The sequence below is a fragment of the Trifolium pratense genome, linkage group LG5 (genome assembly GCF_020283565.1).
Source record: "Trifolium pratense cultivar HEN17-A07 linkage group LG5, ARS_RC_1.1, whole genome shotgun sequence".
NCBI classification, from domain to species: Eukaryota; Viridiplantae; Streptophyta; class Magnoliopsida; order Fabales; family Fabaceae; genus Trifolium; species Trifolium pratense.
The window spans coordinates 33218635-33235053 of record NC_060063.1 but is presented as its reverse complement, the minus strand read 5'-3'; the positions used below and the strand labels follow the sequence as shown (position 1 = coordinate 33235053).

General features: G+C 36.8%; 1 protein-coding gene across 1 annotated transcript; it reads right to left on the bottom strand.

Annotated features, from left to right (window-relative positions):
• Nucleotides 1–952: 952 nt before the first annotated feature.
• Nucleotides 953–15352, bottom strand: LOC123886473. Its single transcript, XM_045935789.1, has 3 exons — nt 15165–15352; nt 5500–6601; nt 953–1306 (listed from the first exon to the last, which is right to left on the bottom strand). The coding sequence occupies exons 1-3, from the start codon at nt 15293–15295 to the stop codon at nt 953–955; spliced, it is 1587 nt and encodes a 528-aa protein (XP_045791745.1). The 5' UTR covers nt 15296–15352.
• Nucleotides 15353–16419: the final 1067 nt, after the last annotated feature.

Below are 16419 nucleotides of genomic sequence, written 5' to 3'. Positions count from 1 at the left end.
AGTTTCCATAATTATCTCCTCCGCATTACTCCTCTCACCACTGTTACAAAATTCCTCTCTCACCTCATTAACATTATCAAAATTTGTTAATGCTAATAAATTGTTGTCTGCTGCATTTACTTCACCGTCGTCTTCCTCCTCCACCGGAATAGCCACATCCTCCTCCGAACTGTTACTCTCATCGTCCCTGCCATCACTGTTGCTAATTGGCGCCACCATAATCCGCATAGGTCCGTAAGAATCCTCAATCATTCTCAAATGAAAGAATTCATTATTGATCTCTACTTCCAAGAATTCATCCACTACCTTTTGTTCCCTTGTACGAATCATAATGCGAGCAACATCCATAGTCAACTTCTTCGATGTAACATCATTGGCGTTGACAAACTTTCCAATAGGTTTAGTGATTAAAGAGAAGAAATCATGAACCGTAATTCCATATACCCTTAACCACACTAACCTGTCATTATCAATTTCCTTAGGGCTCCACAGACGAATATCTCTGAACCATCTAACCAACATTTTGCCTCCACCATCAGAACGTGTAACTCCCCTTCATCTTGTTCTTCTAGCAACGTCAGATTAGCACCCAAAGGTGTTACCTTGACTCCAAAATAGCCTTGTCTGTGAAAAGCTTCCTGAATATTATAGGTCGTTCCTTCCTGAATCACCTCTCCCACATACATTTTATTCAATGTTTGTAGAATCTCCTTACCTGTATCGTAAGAGCAACAGGGTATCATATTGTGTTTTCGTTGTGTAGATAGCTTCCCTCCTTGTACCACGTGTGCATACGACCTATCCCCACTATGTAAATCTCCGCCATTCCCTATATGAATCTCCGCCATGGAAATCATTCCTCTTGTTGCCTTCCGCCCTATTAAACCTTGACACATTCACGAAAATCTTGTCCCTACCGATAATGATATTATCAAGTTCGATACCAAACCTCCTAACATTTCCTAACATCTCGCACTTGATCAAACCGTGCAAATCCAAATCTTCTACCTCCTTTATCACGTTTTGCCGGAATCACCACTTTAACAACTTTCCCATATTTTCGGAAAATATTGAGCATTGCTTGCGCTCCATGATTCTCTGGAAAATTAGAGAAAAAATACGTCTTGTACTTTGCATTATCCTCCCTGCGACTTTTGAAAGCCATTGCAACATCGGGTAGAATTGCATGATTTGACCTCCTATCATTTCTTCTCCTCCTGACCTCCTGCCAACCATACTCCTCATCCCTCATCTCACCGTGTCTCCCCAATTCCCTGACAAAACCGCTTGATTGTTTTGCCTTACTCTAATAGGATGAAAGACCCTAGCAGAGCATTTTTTTAGTTTTGTTGCGTTACTTAATGAAACTTACTAAACTAACCCTCAATTTATTGGTTTTAGTATATAATAAGGATTAAGGGTAATTTTGGTCCAATTAAAAAATGTATGCATTGCTAATTTTAACCTTCATGTATTTAGGTGATTGTAAGTTAGCAACCCCACATACAATAATTTCCACCTTCATGCCGCCGTTAATTCATGTACCTTAAACAGGTTTTTGTTTTTTATATGAAGTTATAAAAATTAAACCTGCTAGCTTCCACAATTTCTGTATTATCAAGCAAAAATGATGGTGAATAACAACGATGAGAGCTGGTAATTAACTAAAGATATTATCATTAAAACAAATGGAAATTCCTAATTACTAATTTGCGTAAAATTAAAATCTAGAGTTAACCATGAGGAAGATGAAGATAAGCCACCAACTGGTACATAGCATCAAACAAACATTTGATACTAAATCATTTAATGAAATGGGTGCATATATATTAATAATAGTCCTAGGTTGTATATTTAGGTTGCATATATTTATAACTAGTATAACTTACCCGTACAATTGCACGGGTTAATGTTCAATGAAAAATATAAATTATTAAAATTTTAATATTTTGTGATTTTTTAATTATCTATAATTTTTTTTATTTAATGTAATTTATTTAGATATGAAAAATAATACAAATTTTACATATTTTAAAGGGGAGGGTGTATATTAATCTTCCACTCCCCGTTCCCAACTCACATGTTATTTTTTCTCTCATAGACATCTGCATCAGTTTCTGTAAGGATCTCATCAACATATTAAAAAAATTGAATAAATAAATTTATTCTTCGTCTTTAAATATGCTCTTTAGATCCAATAGAAAAAACATATAGGCCATAGAGATGAGAAATGATAAAAAACTAAATAAGAGAAAAGAATATGTAAAAAAAATAATTCACAAATTGGTTGAAAAACAATCCTAGATGAGGGTGATGAGAAAAAAGAGATGAAAGAAAGCTGAGAGCAAAAATATTTTTAGTCAATTTTGGCAATGTTTCTAAAATTTTGTTTTATCATCAAATCATATTCCTTTTGAGTGTAGCTATCTTATATACCAAAGTTTGACATAATATTTTTGGTGCAATAATTAATTCGTAATTAACACACGATTAATATAAAGACTTCTATAGAAAGCTAGAAATTAATATACAAACTTCTTGAGAAAGTCAAATCTCTTAAAATATGAAAATTTCAATAAATTAATGATAGTATTGCAAGACCAAAAATAAATTAATGTATTTAAATAAAAATAAACAAATTGATGAAGAGAAAGTTTCATTTTTGTTTATTACCAAATTGTAAAAAAAAAAGTAAACTAATTCAAAGTCCAATGAATTTTTTTTAATTAACCTAATTTTAATACCTAAAACTATGCATCATTAAACATAATTATTTGGATTTTATTTTAATATTTTTAACTATACAAATAACTAATTCAAAGTCCACTGATTGTAAAAAAAAAAAACTATACAAATAACTAATATGAATTAAAAAACTAAAATAATACGTAAGAAAACTACATAGTGAGGTACATATAAAATTGAAGGTGTGAAAACACAAGAAGGGGGGGGGGTTGAATTGTGTTTTAGCTAAGTTAAAACTTTTTCAAGTTCTTAACTCAACTACGTTAGCAGCGGATAAATAACACAAATAATAACAAGAGAGAGAGAGATCACACAAGCAATTTATACTGGTTCCTCTCACAAAACGAGAGTAGTCCAGTCCCCTTGCACTTCCAAGGGATTTCACTATAATCACACAAGATTACACCTGCTCAAGCACACAAGCAAGAGACTTCTCAACAATGCTCAAGCACACACGCTTAAGACTTCACACTTAAGCACACAAGCTTAAGTTTCCTCAAGTAATAGAAAAGTATATGAAAATATACAAATGCTCTTAGATGAACCTAAAGAGAGCAAATACAAATAGTACAGAGTATTTGACTAAAGTGCAAAAAACACTTGATAAGAGGTTCAGAGCTTGTATACACAGAATTCAGAGTTTGTTCAGCGCACGTTCAATCCTTAATAATATATTTTTGTTGTAGCTGATTCTTCTAGTATATATACCACCAGAAAAGAGTCGTTGCAAAAAGAACCGTTGGAGTTGATAATCTTTTGTCTTCAAGCAGTCTGTCTTGATGCAGTTTGGTTGTATCCAAAACTAAGAAAGAGTTTCAGTTACTTTGACTACTGCAGAGTGGACTTTCCTTATTCAGCTAACAAAACTGAAGACCCACGTTCTCAAGTTAGGACAGACAAAACGAGAGTAGCTGAACTGATCAGGCTTGAAAGGTCCTTTTCTTCATTGGTAGAAGAGTTGACTAGTAAAGAGAATCTTCACAGATTTCAAAAAGATCTTCAGAGGTTGACGAAGCTTTAGTCACTTAAGAAGTTCTGAAGACTTCATCATCTGAAGGTTGTAACTTCTGAAGTCCAACATCTTCTGAGCGCTTATGAACTTCTGAATTCACATCCTCTGAGCTTCACTCAGAGCTTGTCTGATGCTTATATCTGCGCACTTAAAATAAATTTTTAGTCCTTCCAATTGTTTATTAATACTTTGTTATCATCAAAACCTTTATAGATTTAGGGGCTAACATTTTTAAATCAATTTTGTTCCAACAATCTCCCCCTTTTTGATGATGACAAACATAAGTATTAATTGACAATTGTTGTTAAATTAATTTATCATGTTTCTCTTAGGTTTATGAGGTTTGCAAGCTCCCCCTAAGATTGATACTCCTTAAAGCCAAAACTTTAAGTTTTATCCATGATATTTAATTTAGTATAAGATTAAGATAATTTGAAATAAAACAAATTTCATATCTTTCTTTAGAGTGAGAGGTTTGCAAGCTCTCCCCCTAAGTCTCATAAGGCTAAGTTAAAATTGCACTCTTAACTTATCCTTACTTATGAAATTTATTTCAGTTTCAACTAACTTAGTCTCCACCTTGAAATACGTAAAACAACTTAAAAGTAACAACTTTTAACTTAACGGATAAAAGCGAGATAAAAGCATAAAAGCGTGGTTTCAGTTTTTGAACTTATCACTTATCAATTAATGCGTAACTACTCCCCCTTTTGTCATTATCAAAAAGTTAAAAAAAAAAAACGATAAAACCAAGACAGTCAAAGAAGAAGAGTGGGTGTTACAAAGGTGAATTTATTTCAAAACAAAAAACAACGCGCTAAAGAGTTTATAAAAAGGTAATCGAGTTAACATGCCTTCTTCAAGTAAAAACAAGAATAAACGAGTGAATCAAGAAAGATTAGGCAGAATGAGAAGGTTCAGTACACGCATTGCAGAGTTTCGTAGAAGGAAAGAAGACGAAAAACGCGAAGAAAATGAGAAAAATAAAGAAGACAACAAGAAACCACAAGATGCTGAGATAATAATCATCTCATCAGATTCTGAAGCTGAAGAGAATGAAGATGATGCTGACTATGTTGAGTTCTTGGCTAGCTATGTTCCAGAAGAAGAACAAGAAGAAGAAGAAGAAGAACAAAACCCAGATCCCATAGAAATTTCATCAGAGGATGCTGAGGAGAAATCTGAGATTTCTTCTGAGTATTATCCTTCTGATTAGGATTAGGTTGTCTTTTTCTTGTTCTTTTTACCAATGTACTCAACATGGTTAGAGCATTAATAAAGAATTTTCGTTTTAAAAGCATCTTGTGTTCTTATGGTCTGATTTAGCAAAGAAAGTTTGCACAAACAAAAAATAATAACAAATCACATAACTAAGTGAAAAACCAAAAGAAATTGTTTAGACAAAATATGAATAACAAGTTCAGAAGATAAAACAGAAATATAAACAAGCAAAGCATAAACAAAAACATAAAGAAAAAGTGCATAGAATCCTAGGGTTTCTTAAGAAAGGCTAAGAGTTGGTCAAATTTGTCATTCAGCGATCCCACATTGGAAACAAGACCATCCACTTTGGATTCCAGGTTGAGGTGAGCTGTCCTTTGCCTTTCCAAACCTTCTTGTTGCTCCCTCAGAGCTTCTTGAAAGATCTGCAACTGATCAACAACCATAGGAGCTTGATCTTCAATCAAAGGTGCCTGTTCTTCAACCAAAGGTGCCTTGCCATTATCAGAGGGTTCACCTGCCTCTGGATAATCGATCATCAAAACATCATCCTGATTCAGTACATCCAGTACATCCTCTTCTGGGGCATCCTCTTGATGCAGCTCATTAGCCAACTGGGCAACTCTAGCAGCAGCTTCTTCCAGACGTTCCTTCTCAACCCTGTGAGCTTCAAGACTCTGAAAGAGCTTGGAATCAATCCAGCATTCCTTGAAAGCAGACATAGGCCTTGCAGTAGCAGCAATAGCAGCAAGCTTAGCACGCTCGTGCTCTTCATGATTAAATCCAGTTAGACGCTTCAAACTAGCTCTTGCTAAGCTATCCTTCAGAAGATACACCAAATCCAAATCCCTTTGTCCAATCACAGTCTTGAGCTCATCACCCACTGCATCCAGAGCTTCGCAGATTCTAGCCTTGATTAGTGACACCTCCATATCCACATCAGAGGGACACACCAGAAACTTGTCCTTAATATGGGATAACCTAAGTAAATCATCATAAAGCTGATTGGAAAGGTTACCAAAAGGGTCAGAGGATGAGGGTGAGATATTGGGAATGGTAGAAAGTTTTGGTTCATTAGCAGGGTTGTCAATGATAACAACATCTGCGTCTGAAGGTTTAGGGGCACAAGTATGAATGCTTGGTTTAGGATTAGGTTCAGGAGTTGATTTAGATGATGAGATATCAGAGGTTGATTCAGGAGAGATGTGTTCAGGAGATGGTTCAGGAGCAATTTGTTCAGGGGTTGGTTCAGGAGATTTATGTGGAGAGATTTGTTCAGCAGTTGGAATATCTAGTTGAGGTTTAGAAGATGGAATGTCAGGTGATAGTTGTTGTGATTGAGGTTGAGGTAGAGGTGATTTTGGTTTAGGAGGTGAGCTAGATTTGTGGGTTTCATGAGTAAGAGGCTGATTATTTAGAGGGTCAGGGCTCAGATGTTTTTCTAGTTCAGAAAGAGGGTTATCAGAGGTTGGAATAATTGTGGGTTCAGGAAGTATGGTCCTAAGTGGTTTGGTAAACCCTATTCCAATTTCAGCTTCATTAAAAACATACTTAGGAGACTTACCTTTGGGATCAGGAACTCGTTTCTGACGCATCCTAGTATTCAGAGTTTCTTCATCAGACTTGAAATTCTGGTACACAGTAGACAAGTGTTGTCCACAATGTGCCGACACTTGTCGCAACACTTGTCTTAGCAGTAAGAACAATAAAACAGAGCATTAAAAACATATACTGAAAAGCATAAACGACACACATAATTGTTAACCCAGTTCAGCCTAACAGCCTAATCTGGGGGATACCAATCCAGGAGGAAATTCACTATCAGCAGTATTAATTCGGAGCTAAACTCCCCCGTTTACAACTCCTCACTTAATCCCTACCCAATGCAACTTCTACCTAGGAACTCCTAGATATGAGACCCCGTCTCACTCCCCTCAACCTTACAACCAGTAAGGATTTCAATAACAACATAATGGAGACACTCTCCTTGACAAAGATGAAGTCGACACACTTCAATAACATCACCACCTAGCCAACGACTAAGTTCACAATTAGGAGTTGCTTAAAAGCTTCCTCCAAGACAATACTCAACTCATTACCTATAGGTTTCTGAGTGAGGACATAGTGACCATCTCACAACCCGAGTGGTTCACTTTACACCAACTCTCCTAGAGAGTGGCTTAAAGATACGAAACCCTTAAAAGACTACATCTTTGATATTCTATTTTAGCTTCAAGTTTCGGTCAATAAAATAGGGTTAGCAGCACCCTTTATATAGCACAGCCTCGTGGGCTTTTCACAATGATTCAGCTCCAAGAAATCTTCAAGATGCAAAATATATATTTTTACCAAATCTTTCTTTGCATCAAATATTCCTCCCATAAATATATTTGTTGTAAATATATTTTAAAATTAAATCTTCTAATCTTCTTGAAGCACAAAGATTTATTTGAAATAAATCTTTTATATTTTCTGCAGCAATCTTCACAAGATATATTTTTGAAAATAATAGTTCTATTTTTGAAACACAAAAATATATTTTCCAAAAATATAATTCCTTTGGAAAATAGAACTAGGGTTCAGCTGCCTTCTGAAACACATTGATCACGTGCGCCTTGTTGTATAAGAAACCACGAAATAATTCTTCAATCAAATCCTCGAAAGATTGAGTAGAAAATAATAACGCTAGCTGGCGCGAACAATCAGACATACAAGTGTTGTTACATCTGTCGCAACACTTGGCGTAAGCACATATGTCTCAACACTTGGCTAAAAGATGTTTTTGCAAAATGTAGCCAACATACAAAAACCCAACAATCTCCCCCTTTGGCAAATTTTGGCTAAAACAATATTAGACCAGTATATAGAGAGATACAGTATTACCTTTCCTTCAAGTCAACATGATCACACAACTAGGAAAGAAAGTAACACATAGTAAGACTACTTCCAAGAGAGGTGAGTACCATCAGAGGCATGCAATAGCAGGAATAAACACATATAGCCTCACAGAGCAGATAGAGAGAAATAAACTCTCATAGTGGATTCAAAGATATGAGAAATAAACTCCTATAATCAGAGTACATCCATTCAACAAAAGATCACCAGGGAAAAATAAATTCCCACAAACATAGAACTAGGAAAAATAAATTCCCAGCCACCAGAGAATAAAGCCAAGATGTCTCAGCATCTGGCATCACACTTGTCACTTATTCATACTACCACTCCCCCTGAATTTATGCATGACAGAGCACAAGCATACAATGTAATCAATCATAGGAACTACAACATCCTTGTAATAGCAGAAGCATTCAATCAGAGTGATTAACGCTTAATAGTTGTTGTAGACACACATGTGTGCATTCATAAATAAGCATGTACAAGTTACCCATATTTCTATGAATGTAACTAACTAAGTCACCCATATTGCTATGAATGTGACCTAAATCACCCATATTTCTATGACTGTGATCCTAAGCATAAAAGTCATCCATATTTCTATGATTATGACTAAGCACGATGAATCATCCATATTTCTATGACTATGATTATGATCATGCCCTATGCTACAAATTTAAATGCTTTTTGGAATTCTTGCAACACATCACACAGAGCTGAAGGTAACATTTACTCCACTCAGACATAGGCCTAGAAGATTAACACATCGCAGAAAGAACCGCAACAACATACACACCAGATGTCAGCACATCTGTCCACACATCACGCAGATACCAGATGTCAGCACATCTGTCCACACATCACGCAGATAGATCTTACATATCACAGATCACTACTCCCCCTTTTTAGCCACAAATTCTGACAAATAAAGTAAGTGCAAGTTACATAACAGAGAGAACTAAACTCTCACAAAAGAACCACATAGGGAGAAATAAACTCCCACATACTGAGAAAAATAAATTCTCACACATCAGATCAGGATGTCTAGACATCAGACATGACATCACACATCAGGAACATAACACTCCCACAACCATCAAGCACACTATCAGAGCATAAGCTAGCAGAACACATTATCAAGCTAGCTACACACTACTACTACTCCTGAATAGCATTTCTCCCCCTCAACACATGCATAGAAGCATAAGAACATCAATACGAGCATAGAAGCATAAGAACAGCAACTTCACCAAATGTAAGAACATCGGTCCACACATTTGTCCACACACACACTACTCCTTTTTAGTCATAATTTTGACAAACATCATACATATCAGAACACAGAGTAGCAAAAACAGAAATATCCAGAGTGCAAATATTCCAGACCATAGGCACATACAGGTGCTAGAAATCCATGGCCTAGCCCACAAATGATACGGAGAACAAAAGTAGTGGAAAGAGAACATGCGCGCTTTCATCCACAATACCATGACCAAACTCCAACAGTATAGCATGAAGATCATAAGTAACAAGGCATAAACCTATACTATCTTCATCACATCAACCACATAGTGCACAGAGCTACTACAACCAAATATAACACCATGGGATACATAGTTCATCAAATATATATCAGAAGTGGAGGAACCATATCATATCTACCACATCAAACTCCATAGTTAACACTCATAAAATAGACATTTTCCCCTTGTTTCCACAACATGACAAGAGCATGAGAAAACATTGTTCTTGGAAACAACATGTACCAACCGGCAGAGAAAACAATGTTAGGAACATGTGGTCCGACAAAAGAAATCTATAGTCAGAAGTCAAAGACACTCCTTTTTTTTTTTTTTTTGCCTTTGGAGTGCTTCTGATCTTTCAATCTCAAAGAGTTGTCTCATAATACTCTTAGAGATTACACCCATAAAGGTTATTGGTAACTTCACCATAAACGCTGTAGCTTGCTTCATAGTTAAAAACATACTCACAAAAAATCCAGCTTCTCATAATATTATCTCCTTTAAAACACAAATTTCTATTTCTAGACATTTTTTTTCAAAATGAATGAAACATTCTCTAAGAGGACAGAAGAGATGTCAACTTTCTTCCTGTCAAGTGACATGATGCCCAGAGCATCATCCTCAATATTTGGCTCAGAGTCAACCGCATTTTGGCATTTTGGTGACAGATGTTGTACACAATGTTGGAACACTTGAGATAACACGATGTTGAGACAGATGTTACAACATCTCGTACCAGAACAGACAAGTTATTCAACACAGATGAGTATTATTCAGTTCCAATCTCAAGAGACATATACCAAAAGCATCTTCAACAATATATATATTGTCATCACATAAGAACATCAAACTAGAGGTTTCAAAAACAGGTCTGAAATAGTCACTTACCATAGTAGTAATCACCTCTGATCATCACATTATCGCATATGATCATAACACATCTGAACACATATAATACTTCTCAGCAGAATGCACATCCAAACAATCGTATCATGCTAGTTCTCTTTTTAGTCACACTTTGAGCAACAACTTTGGTCAAGTGGAAGATCATCAAGATCAGTTTCTTCTACCACATTCAAAACATCAATACTCCAAACCACCATTAGTTGATCTTCAACGTCATTAGATTGAGGACTCTCAGAACCATATCAGCATAAGTTTGGGGGATTGCAGAACAGGTTTCAACAACACTAACTGGTTCGTCCAGGATGTTTCAACATCCGATATGACATTAGACTTATGTTAGGTTCCTTTGGGGGACTCAACCACAACTTTAGTGAGGGATGACAAAGTGTCAGAACCAACAACCTTGGAAGATGACACATGCACGATTTCAACAATAGTGTCATCAACAACAGCAACATTCATACCAGATTGAAAGTTTCAGAGGTACATCTGACAGATGTTCCAACACTACCCACAACATTTGAACTGACAGAACCTTTAACATGAGTAACAACATTTGATTCGATATTAATAAAATTTACCCAAGTAAATCTGGAGGAATCATCAACAACTACAAAGACATACTTCTTTCGACCAAGGTTGTCAACTTGCATAGGTTCATCAAATCAGCAATCATTTCTTTTCTTGTCATGAAGCCAGAATTTTCTTGCCAGATGTTGCAACATTATGTGGGACATTTGTCCCTTCAACTAGTCTATAGTGCAATGTGAGAGGAGATTCCCTCTTACAGACAACATCAGAGCTGATCAAAATACTTGGATGCTGATCAAGAATAATACTACAAAGCACAGTGGGAAATGTTGTTGGCATCTTCACAGCCAAAGACTTAGCATGCTCAGCTTCAGGTTCTCCACTCCTGCCTAAAAACTTATTAATCACAGCAGGTGAAAATTCAACACATCGGCCCATGTAAAAAAAAACTTCATGAATTCTTTACTCAAAGGATCATCACAGTCTTCAGTTTCTTGAGAGCTCTACTAGACTCATTTAAGTCAGTTATCATTTGTTGCCTAGTGAGAGCACCAGCTTTTGCTGGACAGATGTACCAACACCTGCTGCAACATTTGTCCCTGCAAGCAGCCACACAGTAAAGTAGGAAATGCTATGGGTAGTTGTAGAGCAAAAGATTTAGCATGTTCCAAAGTGGCATAAAAGACATAAGCACCATAATCAAACCTGGCCTTAGTTCCAACAACATAAATGAACCTAGCCAATTCTTTGGCTACATTACTGGAATGAGTGGTAGGAACCCGATTAACAACAACAATCTTATTCAGAACTGCATATAAAGGAGATAGTTGAGATGCAGAAAGTTTCATTTGACAAGGCCATTGCTTCAGCCTATTCCCAGTGATTGTTCTACAAATATTATCTGTGACTTCCAGCTCAGCTACTTCCTCATTACTTCTTCCCAAAAATTTGTTGATTATGGAGGGTGAGAAGTGAACACACCTTCCTCTCACAAAAACCTGCCTATACTCAGGGTTTTTAGGATCATCACAATTGTCACCAACATTCACTACAAATCCCCTTACCAGCTTATCAAAACAGTCACCTAGATCAGACACTGTTCTCATCAGACCTTCATTCCTTTCACACTTCTTCTGAATGTGTCACCAAATGTAGCTACACTTGTCTCCCTTTCAAAGTCTGATTTACTAGAAGGGGGTTCTTTCTTTTCAGACTCTTTTTCTTCTCCCAGTAACAGATACATTATTACTCTTTGTCCTTGGTGGACCGTAAAAAGGTTGCTTCCCAACAAATCTTGTCACCTTTCATGATTTAGATTTCTGGACAAGTGTATTGACAGTTGTCACATTTTTACCAGCCCTACTTCTGATTCTTCCTACAACATTAGCACTAGGTGTCTTATCTAGTGACTTGTTACCAGCCACTATATCATTCACAATGACAACATCAGGATCATCACCCACACTTTTGTCAACAGAAGGTTCTTTATCAGCAAACAAAGACCTAATACTCTCATCAGATTTATAGTTCACAACACAGTGATCACCAGAATTATTACCAGTCATAATTACTTTTGTAGTATTCTCTTTCTCAGTAGTATTCATCTGGTAAGAAATATCTGAAACATTATGATCTATTATAGTTTCAGGTGCTGCAGATGTATCAAAATATGTGGCAGTTGCAGGTGCCACAAATGTACCTACACTTGGTACAACATTTGTCTCAGGGATAGTTTCCTTGAGGGTTTCACCAACACAATCACTTGTGGCCTTAGTGGAAGCACCAAAGTCACAATTAACAACAGCAGGGGGACACAAGAGGATCAACCATCAGTAGTTGATTAACCTTCAATACCAGATCATCCACACATGTTTGAACAACACTCTAACCCTTTTACTTAACAAGGACACATCTTGATCACTGTCCTTGCAGAACCACACTCTGTATCATGACCTTTTGAATAGGCAAGATGTCATGCTTAATAAGTGTGAAGTCACTCACAAACTCCAAAACTTCTTAGTTTGCTTAAAAGCTTGACTAAGATTCTGATTATCAGCCCTTTTCTCGAGTGACTTGCAGTAGATAACCAAAGACAATTATCATACCTCAGTATCTGACAATATTTTGCTGCCCTTACATCCACTACTAGTGGAATCAATAGTCATGCATTGCTAGAGCATACTATTAAAGAAAGATCAGAACCTCCACATTCTGATTCACATAGGCAGATAAGCTTCTTCTGACCATACAACTTGAGCACTCCTATGCATAATTCCAAGCACCTTACAAGCCCAACTGTCATCCAACACGATTCTGCATAATCTGCAGGTCAGATGTACCAACATCTGGGAGCACATCAGTCCCCTTCTCAGGTACCATAATAATAGATCCTTTATCAAGCTTACACAGGAAAAGCAAAACACACATCTGCACTACCACTTACTTGGATCAGAAATAAACTCACCCAAGAAGTCAACCATAAGTTTCTAGTGTCAAAATAAATCCAACAAGATTCTGCATACTGCTGGTCAGATGTAGCAACATCTGGGACGACATCAGTCCCCTTCTCAAGGAACACACCAAGAGATCCTTTATCAAAGCCACTGGAAGTTGGCTTTTAGGGTTAGAAGCAAAAATAAATTGCTCACAACTTCGTTCAGATCTCTCTTCAACAAACTCATATATGAGTGCCTTTATGAGTGGACTTGAGATCACCCTCAAGTATCGTTGGCATCTCCAACAAGTTAGTTGAACCTCACCAGAGGAGAACAGAGTGTAGCACACTCAAAACCACCAGGAGTTTTCCCATCATATATGTATGCAGCGGAATTCAAACCAGAAAACTCCTCAACAAACTTCAGGCACACCATAATGACCTTTGCACAAACTCCACACTTCAGGTGCAACAGGTTAACATAGGTTTGAAAATAAATCAAACCATACAGAAGCTCAAACATCAAAGCTATACATCGTGCCATGAATAGTCCATCCTCCACTTCTAGGGACCATTCAAACAAATATGAACTTCTTCAAGTCCAAACAACTTTTCAGTATTCCTTACTTGTTCATAACCAGAAAGTATCTTCCCTAGGATCTCACCCAGATACAGAACAGGATGCCTGCTCTGATACCAATTGAAATTCTGGTACACAGTAGACAAGTGTTGTCCACAATGTGCCGACACTTGTCGCAACACTTGTCTTAGCAGTAAGAACAATAAAACAGAGCATTAAAAACATATACTGAAAAGCATAAACGACACACATAATTGTTAACCCAGTTCAGCCTAACAGCCTAATCTGGGGGATACCAATCCAGGAGGAAATTCACTATCAGCAGTATTAATTCGGAGCTAAACTCCCCCGTTTACAACTCCTCACTTAATCCCTACCCAATGCAACTTCTACCTAGGAACTCCTAGATATGAGACCCCGTCTCACTCCCCTCAACCTTACAACCAGTAAGGATTTCAATAACAACATAATGGAGACACTCTCCTTGACAAAGATGAAGTCGACACACTTCAATAACATCACCACCTAGCCAACGACTAAGTTCACAATTAGGAGTTGCTTAAAAGCTTCCTCCAAGACAATACTCAACTCATTACCTATAGGTTTCTGAGTGAGGACATAGTGACCATCTCACAACCCGAGTGGTTCACTTTACACCAACTCTCCTAGAGAGTGGCTTAAAGATACGAAACCCTTAAAAGACTACATCTTTGATATTCTATTTTAGCTTCAAGTTTCGGTCAATAAAATAGGGTTAGCAGCACCCTTTATATAGCACAGCCTCGTGGGCTTTTCACAATGATTCAGCTCCAAGAAATCTTCAAGATGCAAAATATATATTTTTACCAAATCTTTCTTTGCATCAAATATTCCTCCCATAAATATATTTGTTGTAAATATATTTTAAAATTAAATCTTCTAATCTTCTTGAAGCACAAAGATTTATTTGAAATAAATCTTTTATATTTTCTGCAGCAATCTTCACAAGATATATTTTTGAAAATAATAGTTCTATTTTTGAAACACAAAAATATATTTTCCAAAAATATAATTCCTTTGGAAAATAGAACTAGGGTTCAGCTGCCTTCTGAAACACATTGATCACGTGCGCCTTGTTGTATAAGAAACCACGAAATAATTCTTCAATCAAATCTTCGAAAGATTGAGTAGAAAATAATAACGCTAGCTGGCGCGAACAATCAGACATACAAGTGTTGTTACATCTGTCGCAACACTTGGCGTAAGCACATATGTCTCAACACTTGGCTAAAAGATGTTTTTGCAAAATGTAGCCAACATACAAAAACCCAACAAGACTCAGTTTCTGAATCAGACTGAGTTTGAGAAGATGAGCTGTCCTCCTCAATAATTATTGGCATTTTAGATGATGCTTCAGCAGCTTTGTTAGCAACATCCTCATGTTTCTTCTTGGTTCTCTGTTCAGCCATAGATTGCTCAACCTTAACCTTCTTCTAAACAAGAAGATCTGGCTTAACTTGTTCATCCTGAGAATCAGCTTTCCTCTTTGGTTTCCTCTTAGGCTTATACATGTTAACTGGAGCCTTTGGAACCATACTCCTATCAACATTATAACCTTCATCCTTAAGAATTTTCAGATAATCTTGAATGATGTGTTCAGCATCCATTTCAGAGATTACTGGATATCCATCCACATACAGGCGATCTTCCAGACTGACTCTAAACTCTTGTTTAGGTTGAACCAGCTTGGTGTTGATTAAGTGCATCTTTGTTAAGAAGCTTGCATTCAGAACTTCTGGCGAGAGCTTCTGAGCCATAAGTTCTGGATAGAACTTCTTCAGATTCTGAACGATGTGACCTTGGAACAGAAGATCTGAGAGTAATCTAGGATAAACAATGGTTGTTTTCCTCTGAGACTTGCTTTGGAAGATGGCTTCACAGATCCTCTCAAAGAAGTATTTACCCAGATTTACTTTTCTTTCAGTCAGAAGAAAGTAAATCAGATGACGATGAGGCCATGAAATAGTATCAGTACCACCAACTCTTGGACTGATAGTTGACAAGATAATCTTGAATAAGACCCTGCACTCATCTGTCAGACCTTTAACCTTACCCTTCAACTTCATATCAATGCACATCCTGTGCAGAAGTTCTTCTCTGAATCTTGTATCCTTTTCGAAATCATCCAGCACCAAACCAGAGTTATCCAAACCCAACAACGCATTGAAGTGAATTGGAGAAAAAGTAAGATTGATACCACAGATGTTAGACCTAATCTGTGTACCAGTGAACTCCAAAAGACCCATCTCCTTCCTAGTTTTTCCTTTCAGACTAGGATTTCTTTCAATTGCGGCAAGTTCTTCTTGCTTAGCTTCAAACTTAGAGAAAACTCTTGCTTTCATCCAGAATTTCTTCAGCAAATCTGGATATATAGGACCATTCAACATATCGAAATATTTATTCCATCCTTGAGTAGAGAAGTACGGCTTCACATCATACCCATTTTCTTTCAAGCTATCAAAGTCGACCATCTTCTCAGGTAGTAACGTTAGTTGTGATTCTGGGAATTCCATCTCATTCCCAACAATCTGAA